The 13,288-nt window shown below is 41.5% G+C and overlaps 1 protein-coding gene across 3 annotated transcripts in view; it reads right to left on the minus strand.

The window, feature by feature from the left end:
• The window catches only part of tcf7l1b (transcription factor 7 like 1b), a 47,536-nt gene extending 44,225 nt beyond the window's left edge, over window positions 1-3,311 (minus strand). The window contains exons 1-3 of one of the 3 annotated variants that reach the window (XM_055048864.1): window positions 2,183-3,308; window positions 1,980-2,052; window positions 1,707-1,834 (exon numbers count right to left, since the gene is read on the minus strand). In XM_055048864.1, the coding sequence (XP_054904839.1) occupies window positions 1,707-1,834; window positions 1,980-2,052; window positions 2,183-2,368 (387 nt within the window). In that variant the 5' untranslated portion in view covers window positions 2,369-3,308. Of the gene's footprint in view, window positions 1-1,706; window positions 1,835-1,979; window positions 2,053-2,182 lie in introns of all 3 variants that reach the window. The other 2 variants (XM_055048865.1, XM_055048866.1) reach the window with 2 other exon arrangements.
• Between the last annotated feature and the right edge of the window lie 9,977 nt (window positions 3,312-13,288).

The raw sequence follows: 13,288 nt of genomic DNA on the forward strand, positions 1-13,288 counted from the left end.
ACAAATTAAGATTAAGAGTAAGATTGGAGCACTTATCTCTATAATTTATGATAACCACGGCTCAACACTATATTAAAGCCTGTAATACTGCAGCTGCATAAAAACAAAACAAAAAAAACCCAAAAAAAAACCCTGCTTGGCTGCGATATTTGGAAGCCTTTTATAAGCCAGATGACGTGTATTGAGGTTCTGTCTGAAAAAAATACACGTCTGCCCACTAGGATAGATTTCAGCTGCCCTGCAAGATGTGATCAAGAGTTTAAGAACCAAAAGGCTGAACTTCTCAAAAAAAAAAAGTGGTGGGAACTAAAGTAGAGGGGGAGAAAAAATATATATTGCTCAGCTCTTGACCGAAGCTTACACCTACCTGTTTGCTGGTATTCGTCTAAAACTCTAAAACCAACAACACAGAGACAACTACGCATCACATGGTCTGAGCAGAGGCAGCCATTTAGTTAATAAGCCCCAATGGAGACCTCCAATGAAGCCATCAAGGCCGCTCAGAATAACAATGGTGGACTAACGCCTTTCTAATTGAATGGAAGGTGCGGGGAGGCGATGTGAGTGGGCCTGAAACAGTGAAAAGGGAGACAGAGGGGTGGGGATGGGGCTGGCGGGGTGTCTCTCCAGTCAGATGCCTGCCAGGCTTTAACGAAAGTACTCGTTTTTTTTGGTGGGGGGGGAGGGGATGTGACAAGGTTGGTGGAGGAACGAGGAGGGACTGGGGGTACTGGAGGGTGGGGGGAGTGGGACAAGCTCAGAGGAACACAGGGATTATCCCAAGGAAGTTTGCACAGCTCCAAGTTAGAATTTGTCTAATAAACCCCAAATGTTTGGAGGCAGCATTCCTACCAAACTTGCTGCATGTCCAGTCACTTAAACACACACACACACACACACACACCCACACACACACACACACACACACACACACACACACACACACACACACACAAATCAAACACAAATGCTGCAGACAAACTAATGCAATAATCAGTTTGAAACCTCTGCAAACAAACAGCGTGACACCATCATGCAACAAGTAAACGCAGCTCCGCAAGCCCTGCGTCAACAACACTTTGCTCGGGACTATCAGCCTTATCCAGACACCGAAAGTCTCTGGAAAACGTCTTGCACGGGGCGCTGCAGCGATTTTATGCTGCTGCCTCTGCAGGACGCAGGTACAAGAACAACCGTTTTACTTCTGCAGGGCTTTTCTGAGTGGTCGAGGATTTCTACAGTACAAATCGAAAGGAGACCATTTCTGTTCTGAAATGTAAGGGGAAAAAATAAAAAACTTAAATATTAGGGCAAGGAAAATACGTTTTTTTTTTTGGTTGGTTGTTTTTTTTTGGGGGGAGGGGTATTTTATTTTGTTCAAATAAAAAAATAAATAAATAACTGAGTTCAACACATGACAAGAAGTTCAAATGCAAGGCTTTGCAATGAGTGGGTGGCAGGGAGAAATTTATACCCCCTAAAAGAACAAAGAGGTAGTTAGTACTGCTCCTTGAGAGGCCACTTGGAGGGAATATGGCGGTCTGGCAGTGCACAAGGAACTTTCACGCAGGGCCAAAGTTGTTTTTCCTCCCTTTTTTTTCTTTCTATCTTTCTTTTTTTTTTTTTTTTTTTTTTTTAGAGAATGACAGACTTCAGAGAATGCACGAGCACAGAGAGCACAATGTCCCACGAGGGGGGAAACTCACCGTCCTCGCGCTGGGAGACAGCGAGCCATTGGATAGGTATGGATTGGTGAGGTCAGGAAACATAAGGAACTGGTAGCCCGGATAGTGAGGGCTCTTAAAAAAGCCACCATCTTGCTGTCTCCTCAGCGCTGCGGAGGAGAAGGAAGAACTTAAAGGGTTTTTGTTGGTTTGCCGAGGCAAAAAGCGCCACAATTTCTCACTTTTTACATTTTTTTGAAAATATTTCCACAACTTAAAAAGATAAAAACACAAGGAATCCTGAATGTTTATTACCTTCACCGAAGTAATCCCTCGTTTTCTCATAACTTTCTGAGTCGGGTCTGGTTTGGGGGCGCCTCTCTGCCTGCTGCAGAAAGGGAGGACATGCATGCATGTGGATCAAAACTCCCCTCCTTTTCCTGTTGCCAAACCACCTTCTTCACAAATGTGCAAACGTTTTGTTGTTGTTGTTGTTGTTGTTGTTGTTGTTGTTTTACCTCCGAGTCCGACGAGCTGCTGTTGTTCTCCGACTCGTTCACCAAGGAGGACTTGACGTCGTCCAGGTCCCTTTCCGCGGAGACGTTCTCGGAGATCTTCTCCTCCTGCTCGCCTTCGTCTTTGAACGAGATCATTTCATCGTTGGCCCCCAGATCGTCCCCGCCGCCTCCGTTCAGCTGTGGCATTTTGGCACCCGAGTGGAAAGGATCGAAAAGGAAGGAAGGAGAAAAAAAAAAAAACACACACACACACACACACAGGCACTCACGAAAAGCAGTTTTTCTTGTACAGTCCAAAACGTGCCACTGGTGGAGTCAACTAACTACAATAGTTCATGTTTCACAACTCCCGTTTCATCCCCTGAACTTGGCTCCGTGATCCATGACGAGGCTTGCGAGGATAATCCACAGTTGAAAAGAGAGAAAATAAAACAAAAACAAACTAACAAAAAAAAAGTTGGGGGAAAAAAAAAATATCGATAAATGTTTGGCTTCTGCGGCCGGATGCGCAGCAACTTGGCAAAAGTTTCGCCTCTGTCTCAGCTTGCGGACAAACTTGTGGTCCCTGTACGTGTTTTTTTATTGTTATTATTATTATTATTATTTTTAGCTCTCGTGCTCCTGAAGAATAGGAATAGTGCTCTCCTCCTGAACTACGACCCTACCGAAGAGAAAGCAGCGCGTCCGACTTTATCTCCTTAATATCCATGTGTGAGAAACAATGGCTCAAGTTTAAAAACAAACAAAAAAAAAACAGCAGGAAAAAAACATGAAGAAAACACCCGTCGCAAAGCCGCTTTTCCTTCCCTTTATTGAACAGTGTAGCGCTGTGCTCCCTCTCCACGACCAAAAAAAATATATATATACATATGTGTATATATATATATATATATATTTTAAAAAAAAAGAAAAAGAACACGCAAAGTTCAAAACTAGGAAGGGGGGCTGGGGGAGAGCGGGGAAGAGACAAAAAGGAGAACTCAAAAAAGAAGTGGGAGTGGGGAAAAGAAAAAACTGCTCAACTAGTCGCCCCTTCCCTCCACATTGCTGCCGGAGAGTGCGCTCCGAAAAAACTACTCGGGCTGTTCGAGTGGAAGCGAAGCAGCAGCAGCAGCAGCAGCAGCCCGGTCCGGAGAGGAGGAGTTTAGAGCGCTGAAAACCGACACTTCATTCAGCAGCACGCAGATCAGCTATTCTTAACCCTCAACCCACCTACTAACCCCCCCCCCCGCCCCCACACACACACACACTCACACCCACCCACACACACACACACACACACACACACACGCACATGCACATGCAAGCGCAGTGGCTACAACTACATAATAATAATGATGATAATAATAATAATGCTGATTCGGTGTTTCCTCTTATTCATTAACAAGACGGCTCTAGATGTTAAAGGAGAACTTCATTTGCACTTAAAGAGAAATCTCATACTTTGTGAAGGGGTTATTCTTTAAAGTGACTATCAGAAGTACCTGTAGGAAAAAAACCATCTAAAGTCAAATGTCGGAACTTATATGCAAATTCTGTGAATTTGCAGAAAAGTTTTTAAAAAATAAAATTTCTCAGATCCATGGAAGGCTGGCAGCTTGTCAGACTGGAGGCTGTTCAAAACCACCCAAAAATTTGTTTTCCTCTTAGTATTCATTACAGGGCCCCAAGAAGAATTTCATTAAAAGATGTCTCATATTTATTGAAGAAATAAGTGATTACTAGTAGCTGTTGGAAAATCATGTCAAAAGTTGGAACAAGATAAGTAAATAAGTAATAAGTAAACTGTGAATTTGCAGAAAAGCAAATGAATTCTCCGATCCATGGAAGGCTGGAGGCAACGTTTCAGCAGATTTTAGCTACTTAAACTGTTTTTAAGTTGGTTTTCTTTTCAAATGAACAGCTTCCATGTTAAGTTAACTTTTAGCTGACAGCAAGCTAAAAGGTTGATTTTTTTTGTTTTTTTTGCGATTATTGAGAAATTTCTTGAAAACATGCCACTTTGTTGGGAACCTGTATGAGTCGGGCACTTAAACTGTCTCCAGCCCAGGGTTTAGCATCCACCTAAATCCAGCCATGTGATGAAAGATTTTTGAAGTCTTTGAAATATGCTGTTAATAAATATTCAAACAAAGCTTATTCTTGATAACTGTAATTACGAAAGTGAAATTTTGAGATCTATAATCTTTGTGAGAAGTCACGTGTTAATGGGCCGGAGGGGGGTGCTCTGCTGGCGTTGAACAGCTTGCTAATGCCTTGGGCCGACTCTGTTTATTTGACTAGACCTCAGCAACTCGCTGAGATTTACAGACACCAGAGAGCACACTGCTACAACTACACACTACAAAAAGGATTTATTTTAAATTAGATGTCACCCAGTTATATTTAAATCAGTTAAACGGAGGTTCAACACCGTCTACCGTCTTGTTAGCCACCGTCTAACAAGGTGGCTAACAAGATTAGCCACCTTGTTAGGAGGTGGCTAATCTAACAACATTAGCCACCTTTGCTTGTTAACAAAATATTTGTCACTGGATTTAAGTGAAGATCACAGAAGTCACCTAAAGAAATCAAAATATTTATAACATTTTTACGCACAACCTCTGCTACGCTCACACTTCATTGGTTAAACTGGGTTTTAGTGATAAAACTCAAAATTACACACTGCTGTGTAAATTGCATGTCTGTGTTGTATGGGGAAAGACACTGTGCCCTAACACCTGTGTTAAGCCCTCCCCATTTTGGCCCAGAGATAAAACAGGGAAGAAAATCAAGAGACTGCAAATGTTGTGTGGAAGAAGATATCTGACTCTGATCCAGTTTGGGCGAGTCGTTTATTGGGTCCAAAGCAGAATCTGGATTGGGCCCCAGAGCGACAACCTGACTGACATGTCTTTTTTTAAACTGATATAATTTTCCTCTGTACGTTTGCGACCTGTACTTTATGAATTCTTTAATATCTTGAAAAATTACATTTTGAAGAATTGAAACGTTTTTAAGTACCTGTTAGTCATGAAAAGGCATGCTGGGCATAAGATTCTTATGGCTTAATAACCTTCAATAAAACACTTTTTGTTTGTTTGTTTCATGGAATTTACACAAAAATGTGATCAAAAACATGATTTAATGGCTTTTGTTTGAACAGTAGCCTATTCTTTATTAGTAATATAATTATAGATACAGTAATGTTACATTGAGTACATGGAAAAAAATTACAAAATGGAATAATTATCTGCGAGGTTTCAAGCAGTTGTGCATAATATCTATTTCACCATTCTCTGCTAACACAAGCTGGCATTAGCTGTAACACCTCAGCCAGCACTTGGAGGAAAAACAGCACTGCATTTGAAAAAAAACAAAAAAAAAACTCCAGTTATTCCATTAAAAGTACTTTACACCTCGGAAATAGTCAAATGGAAAATTTCTCGCAGCTTCTGCCATTTTTGCCGACCAATGCCTGTTCATAAACCTTGAAAGCAAATTCATTCGTAGGCTCACAATATGTTCTGCGTGAGAGGTTTTTGGCTGCCCCCTGCTGGCCTGGAGGCCCTAAGCAGCAGCCGGGGTTTCTCATGCCTCAGGCCGGCTGCGCTCTGATCCTCCTGTCCGCCTCTCATAGACAGACGTTGACGTTTGAGGAACAGGATTGTGGGCTTGGTGTTGCAAGCACTCTTGGAAGGACAGGGGGAAGTAGTAGTTACAACACTTTTTTTCCTCTCTCTCTCTCTTTGTTTTGTTCTTGTGGTGTAACCTGCACATAAATCTTAATCATAACAATGGGTCAGGGATGTACTTTAAAGCTCTAAAAAAAGAATTATGTGCAATCCCGAAGCGCTGCAACTTTTCCCAAGGTTTACCACAAGCAAGTTAGCAGTTTTATGATTATTCTTGGAATATTGCCTCATTACGCCTTCACCTACTTCAGCCCGACGCCAGTGGACCCGGGACTTTTCTTTATTGCTGATGCCATCTGACAGGCTGCTCTTGTTTAAGAAAAGAAGCCACTGATGTTGTTGACTGCATGTCAGCAAGCTGAAGGTTGACTGACAATTCAGCAGTGTCTCCACGGGCCTCATTAGATCCCCAGATTCCTTCTGGGTGTTTGTGTGCGCGCGTGTGTGTGTCTATTTGTATCCAGTTAAAAGCAACATATAGTGTGCAGCTTCTATAAATTTTAGTAATAGGTGGGTTATCTTGTGCACCGAAATACTCATTGTTGCGCTTGCATGTGTGCGCGCAGGTGAATATTTGGCCTGGGGGCAACACATCAGTGTCTTTTTAGGGGGTCCGCAGTATGCATGGAACATAACAAGCGCATTATTCAAATGTTTTCATCACCCACTTCTGTATCGCAACCCCTTTGACTGAAACGGACCCACAGCCTTGCGTTCATATGTCCCAAAATGTAAGAAAATTCATGTGTATTTTTATTAAGCGCATCGCCTGTCAGACCTGAAATTCACTACTCGTGTCCCTGCAGGTGTAATTACATTTATTCTGTGCTCATGCACCGTGTCCTCATAAATGATTGATAAAATAAAATCAAGCATTAAAACGAGTCAACACAGAAAAATAAGAACATGTTGCAGTAGCTGCTCAACAGGAATATATCTACAATAATGACACCCTCTGCCTCTTTCTCTCTCTGTCTCTCTCACACACACACACACACACACGTGTTCAAGCACCGAGCTACTAAGCTCCATTGCTGTAAGGAGACTGTTGTTCTCTGTCAACTGTAACAGTACAGTGAGAAATAATCCAGGTTGTCTGTAATGTTTTATTCCTGTGAAAGAACATCTCACCACATGAACTCGCTGCTTTTGTTCAAATGATACTTTTAAACATATATAAAAGACTTCTGGAGGGTCTTAGAATTAGAATATTCTCAAAATGCATTTTTAGTTCTATCACAAACTTGTACATTTGGTCAGATTCACAATGCACACTCTTACTGTGCTGAAAAAGTCATAAAGTCTTTGATTTAGTCCATAAATTCAGGGGGAAAGTAGTTTGTTTTCATTTAGAGTGCTGTGAAAAAGTGTTGCCATTTACATATTTTCATCCTACTTTTGTCACACTTAAATGTCTCAGATGTTCAAATTAGTTTTAATATTGGATCAAAATAAGCTGATTAAAAATAAGGAGCAGTTTTCAAACTGTGGTTTTCATTCATTAAGGAGAAAAAAGCTATCCAAACCAACCCTATGTGAAAGACTAATCCCCCCTTAACCTAGTAATACAATAGGCATCAAGGGATGAAATATTTTAAATCAGCCAAGTCAGAGGGATTTATGTATTAATAGCACTGGATCCAGACTTTGACTAGGCCACTCCAAAACTTAATTTTGTCTTGTCTTTTGAGGTATTCAGAGGTGGGCATGGTTCTGTGCTTTAGATGTCTGTCTTGCTGCAGAACCAAAGTGTGATTGGACTGATGTGACCAAATCAACCAGGGTCATTTTGGTGGACCCGTCATTTTTAGGAAGGTTCAACACTGCTGTATGTTGTCTCCAGTTGTGTAATATAAACACTTACTTTGGTTTACTGACATCCCAAAGTCTTAGAAATGGCTTTGGAACGATTACCAGACTGGTCAGATGTCAGTGACTTTGTTTTTCTATTGTATTTGAAGTTCAAATTTGTGTGCTGTATTACATTGCAATTTTTTAATGATCTGAAACATCGAAGGATGGACAAAAGCGAAAACAGAAGGAATTTGCATGCAGACATTTTGTTTACGTTGGGAACACACTGAGCCAGTCTTCTGGAGTAAATAGTTGATCTGTGTTAGCATAAAGCCTCTCACACCGATTTGCTCATCAAATCAAACAAATCTGGCCTCTTTCCCAAAAACTAACACAGTTTGGGGGAAAAACGCATTTGACAAAATACCTCCCTTCCTTTTCTGTTCATATCTGCCTCCACATCCCAACGATCTGCTGTAAGACAGCCGTGTCAGGAGGGAGATAGCATGTAACAGTGAGCTGACGAGGGGTCAGGAGGGAGATGCGAACAGCCACAATCTTAGCCTGGGGGCAGATCGACTGGTGGCCAGAAAATTTATTCAGAGGGTGCTGTCCCTGCATCTGCCTTACTTTGAAGTTGCTCTCACAACTCTGGCATGTCGTACGTGACTGTGTGTGGATTTTTTTTTTCTCACTTTAAAAAAGAAAGTGTGAAAAAAGCAGAGATGGAGCCGTGTTTGTGCCAACACACATGTATGTGTTTTTTTTTCTCTTTCTATGTGAAATGTGTTCCTATCACAGAGTGCTTGTATGTAAGTGCATGTGTGTGCGGGTGTGTGTGTGTGTGCGGGTGTGTGTGTGTTACTGTTTGGTAGATGGTAAGAGTGTAAGACAGAATGTGGCAGAGAGAGAAGGAGAGAGAGAGAGAGAGGCCATGTGCCAATCCATGTGCGCCTTTGCGAATTCAAGGTCATCCTTTCATGTTTTGCCAACAGTCGGTCAATCAGTTTCCAATCAAAGTGGTGCTTAATTCAGCACTAATTCCCATCTTCTCCCCTCACTGTTTCAGTGGGGTTGAAGAGATTCCCTGTCTTCCCTCAGATCTGCGGCGGACTGTCCAGCTTGTTCTGTCTGGCCAAACCCGGACCGTCAAATTACCTAATAATGCATAAGAAATGTTCTGGTGTTGGACTTAAATTTCTGCTCAAGACATTTAGATCTCACTTCAAGCAAGTCGAAGTTATGTTCTTTTATTGAACCAGCAGGCAAGTCGGAATAGTCATCCCCCACCTCCCCAATTCATTACTTTTACTTTGAAAATTAAAGAATAAATGAGGAAAAAATATTCATAAAATTTCAACATAAAGAATCTGGTTCACAAAGAAGTTAAAGATGCAATTCAATAGAATGTGTTCTCCCTCACCAATGAACACTGATAATACAAAAACAGATTGATTAGGAAGTATTGACTGCCATGCATAAGATTTGACACAATTCAAAGTACAAAAATATATATTTTGAAGTAAAAAAAAAAAATCTGTTCTCCTTGTACTGGTTTGATGACATCACAACGGGCAGATTATAGGTTTGCTTGCTTATTAAAAATGTTCGACTAAAACAGCAGCAGTTGTGGAAGCAATATTGAGACTTTATGTCAATCATCTTAATGAAAAACCTACATTTTTAAATGTTGCCCTATTTCTCCAAAAAGTTGTCACATGATTTAAATCAATTTAAATTAAGGGAGTTTTTTTTTTTTTTTCCTCACTACTTCTCTTTTTCTCTCACGCACTCAAAATATTTATAACCTGGTAAAAAAAAAAAAAAAAAAAAAAAAACATAAGGGCACAAAATGGTTTGTTTACTAGAAAAAACATCCGGGAATGAAATGGCAGTTCACTCCGGCTGAAGGGGCAAACTGACCTGAAGTCCTTTCCTGAGGACATAAATGTGTTTATTTCCATGTATTGTACACCACGCTGTCATTCTTGTCCCCCCAAATCAATTGTTTGATTGTGAACATTGTGAGCGATTCAAGGAATTCTAGGTTGGATTTAGTAACCTCTGTTTTTTTCATTTTTAATTGAGAAAGTAAATTCAACGTCATCAAAGGGGAATTATTTTATAGAAGAAGCTTTCTTCTCTAGGCAGAACACCGTCGGCCACCTGCTTTGTCCAAGACAGGGTTTCGGCCGCCGTTTCATATCCACTGCAGCAGCAACAGATTTGTGGCACATAAAACTTGAAATTTGTTTATTCAGTCGAAGGGCAGCAGCTATTTTCTGAACTTACACAACGCCTTTTGCATCAACACCACGCCATATTAGCTCACCTCCTCAGTCATCACACTAAGTCTTGGTGGGAGTGCCTCATGCAATCATGGATCTCACAAAAATAACCTCATATCCGTTTTAATCCAGTGAAAGGTCCCCTTTCCAGGCTGGTATGGGCGTATATGGCATTTTAGGCTGCACGAGGATATGATTAGATGACAGTTTTTACTGCCTAAAGGGTGTAGCTGAAACACTAAACTGTGCAGGGAAGGGAAAATAAAAGGCCGTGATGCAAAGTTTTTATCCTTGCCCTTCTCCTTGGCGGTGGTGTTCTGTTGCATTTGCAGTATCTCCCTCCAGGTTTCACCAGAAAAGAGACGCGCTCGTCTGCCACACGAAAAAAAGACAAAAGAAAAGAAAAGCGATGGAACATTTCTGAATGATCGCATTATGGGATTATGACACTGCTGAGTCTCCTTTCGGAGAGATGACGAAATAATGAGGGAATGATGATAATGAGCCTTCATAAAAGCAATCAATACTCTTCATAGGGCGGGTGCAACAGCATCATAACAAGAAAGAGAGGAAAGAAAAAGAAAAAAACACATTAAAGCCCAAGTCCTCTAGTGGGGATTTACATGGCTCCTAAGAAGTGCTCACTCACACCTCTTGTCTGAAATACACGTTCGTGTTTCTCTGTGTTGTGGAGGATGCTTTTAAGCAGCATTATTTCCTAGAACTTCAAAGCCTGCCAAAAGCACTCTCCTTTTGGAGTGTGCAGCAGCTTGAAAATGTACTTATATTTTCCAAATGGACAGGAAGAGGCCCTCACTGGTATTGAGGTGATGCTAATGCAGAGTGGCGCTGTTTTTTTCTTTATTTTTTTGCAGAGGGTTTTTTTTTTTTTTTTTTGAGAGCAACTAAGTTTACAGCTCAGAAATACAGCCTGCGTTAAAAAGTAATAGTGTTTTACAGCCTCAATTTTATTTTCTCTTTAATTCCCCATCATTTTAAACACTGGAAGGGAAATGTAATTTTCATTTTCCTGTGTCCGTATGGAAATCTGGCTTTTATAGCTGAAGGGGAAAAAAACAATCGGAGCCAACAATGCCAACAGGTCCTCGTGGACACTGTTTACTGTGTTCAGCCAAACAATGTAAACTAGCATAATTATCCAGGAGACCTGAGTCAGACTCTTTCCACATGCTGCATCCAGGTTTTCCAGTATTCCCTGGATTTTATTGATCCAGCTTTTGCCCCAGCGAGGTCCGAATTTTCAGCTGTCTGTGTTTTCTCAGCTGAAGAAGAACAGAGTTCCTCCTCAGAGGACAAGAGATTAATTCCTGCAATATAAACCCTTTCCAAGTCAGAGGCTGTTGAATTTTTTTTCTCTCTCTCTCTCTCTATTTTTTTTATACGTCCGGCGTTTACTTTATGAGTGTTACGTAAATGAAATAGTTTGCATTTATGTGCGAGCCATACGTTTTGGAGAGGCATGCATGGCAGCAGACAGCTGGAAGTAACTTGAGCCCATCGGTCACTTATCAGCACTGGCATCCATGCCATTTCCCATAGCCATCTTCGAGCCCGAAGAATCCAGCCATTGTGTCCATCTCTGTGGCCCCTGTGTTAACTCAGCAGCCCTGCGCTGATTGTTGAAGAGATATTAAAGAAAATGGTTGATTTGTCTTTGTCCATTTAACCCCCGTCTTGTGACATCCAAGCTTTGCGGGGTGTGTGTGTTTGTGTGTGTATGCTGGTTGAAGGTGGAGGGGTCTGGGGTTCTACTTGATGCAGATATGGACCGGGGGGAAAAAGAGGGGTGGGGGGGCGGCTGCACCTGCCCTGTATGTCAACATCGCGGCGCGGAGCAGACACTCAAGAAGAGAGGTGGCTTCAATGCAGCTGACCTCACTGGACCTGTTTAATTTTTCAATGTAACAATGGCAAATGTGCAGGATCCCTGTAGGCCCGGAGGCCCGCGCTGTGTGGCCTTGAGATTATCTATCGGCTGAGCCCTCCTTGTTCGCGCTTATTGAACTTCCTCACATCCCCTTGTTTTTGTGGCTCTGAACTTTCCAGGACTCTTTCTGAATGTCTGTTTTACGCATAGAGACAGGATCCCCCAAGGGGTGGTTAGGAGGTTACAGGGGGTTGGTGAGGGGGTCAGGGAGAAACTGTCAGTCTATTTCCTTTCTCCGGCCTTGGGAAACTGCACCACAAGTCTTTTTTGCATATTTTTAGTGTTCTTGCTGGTTTTTGTCTTTGAGTACCCACAGGAGGAGACAAACCTATTCCCAGTCCGCGAGAGCAGCTTAGTTTTTCTCATGGACAGCTTATTATTAGTTTTGATGTTTTAAAATGCCTTCTTTACAACCTATAGACGATGGCGTCCAGCAAGGAATGCACAAACGGAGCATGGAAAGAGTCGTATGTTTGTGGTGGACTCAAGACATTGATTTCTGATGGCCGGGTCTTTCATAAGCATTCATCTCACTTGGCACAATTTCATAGATTACAAACTTAAACTCCAAATAAAAAGAAAATTGCTTTATTTTTATTTTTAACAGAAAAATCTGAAAAGTGTGGAGTGCATTTTTCTTCACCCCACTTATCTTCAACCATTCATCTGTCACCCTCTGGATGCTTACATGTAAGTCAATAGGTTCATGAAGAGTCAGCATGACAGTCAAGGGGTTTGATGCCCCTGAATAAAATACAGTCCAACCACTTTCCTTCACAAGTGATGTAATTACTCCAGCTCTGCATAATTTAGTCTCAATTCAGACAATAATTTAAAAACTCATCATTCCTCCCTAGCCTTGGGGTAGTAAATAGTTTCGCTTGGCTTTTATTTGCTTTACTATCTTCTACTTCCTGCTCTATTCTTTATTTGATTGAATTGTTTTGTTGTTTTGGGTTTTTTTGTGAAAATGTGAAGCATGTCGGTCTGCTTTTGTTGCTTGTATATGTGCTATTCACTGCAATTACATATAACTTTGAAATTGACAGAACATTGGTGAATGAAAAACATTGCGAAGACCAGTGTTAGATGATTCTGTGAAGAATCGTCTAGATTTGGGGGTCAAGTCTTACGTGTTCATTCACTATAGATTGGGGCTCTCCATTAAACATTACCAACTAATTCATTGAACGGTTTACAGTAATTTGGGACTGAAGGTCTCGAAAACGTCACTTTCGAGTCTTTTCAGGCCCTCTCATTCACGATGAGTCAAAATGGCGTAAAAGCAGTTACAAAGTACACGGTCCGACTTGTTTTCTCTGTCAGAGTTTGCTGCAAGGCCACGGCAGGTGTTGAGAGATCACATTGAGCTGAGTGAGACAGCCCTCATAAACCTGCTGGG

Source organism: Poeciliopsis prolifica, unplaced genomic scaffold (assembly GCF_027474105.1).
Source record: "Poeciliopsis prolifica strain line A6 unplaced genomic scaffold, Auburn_PproV2 SCAFFOLD028, whole genome shotgun sequence".
Taxonomy (NCBI): domain Eukaryota; kingdom Metazoa; phylum Chordata; class Actinopteri; order Cyprinodontiformes; family Poeciliidae; genus Poeciliopsis; species Poeciliopsis prolifica.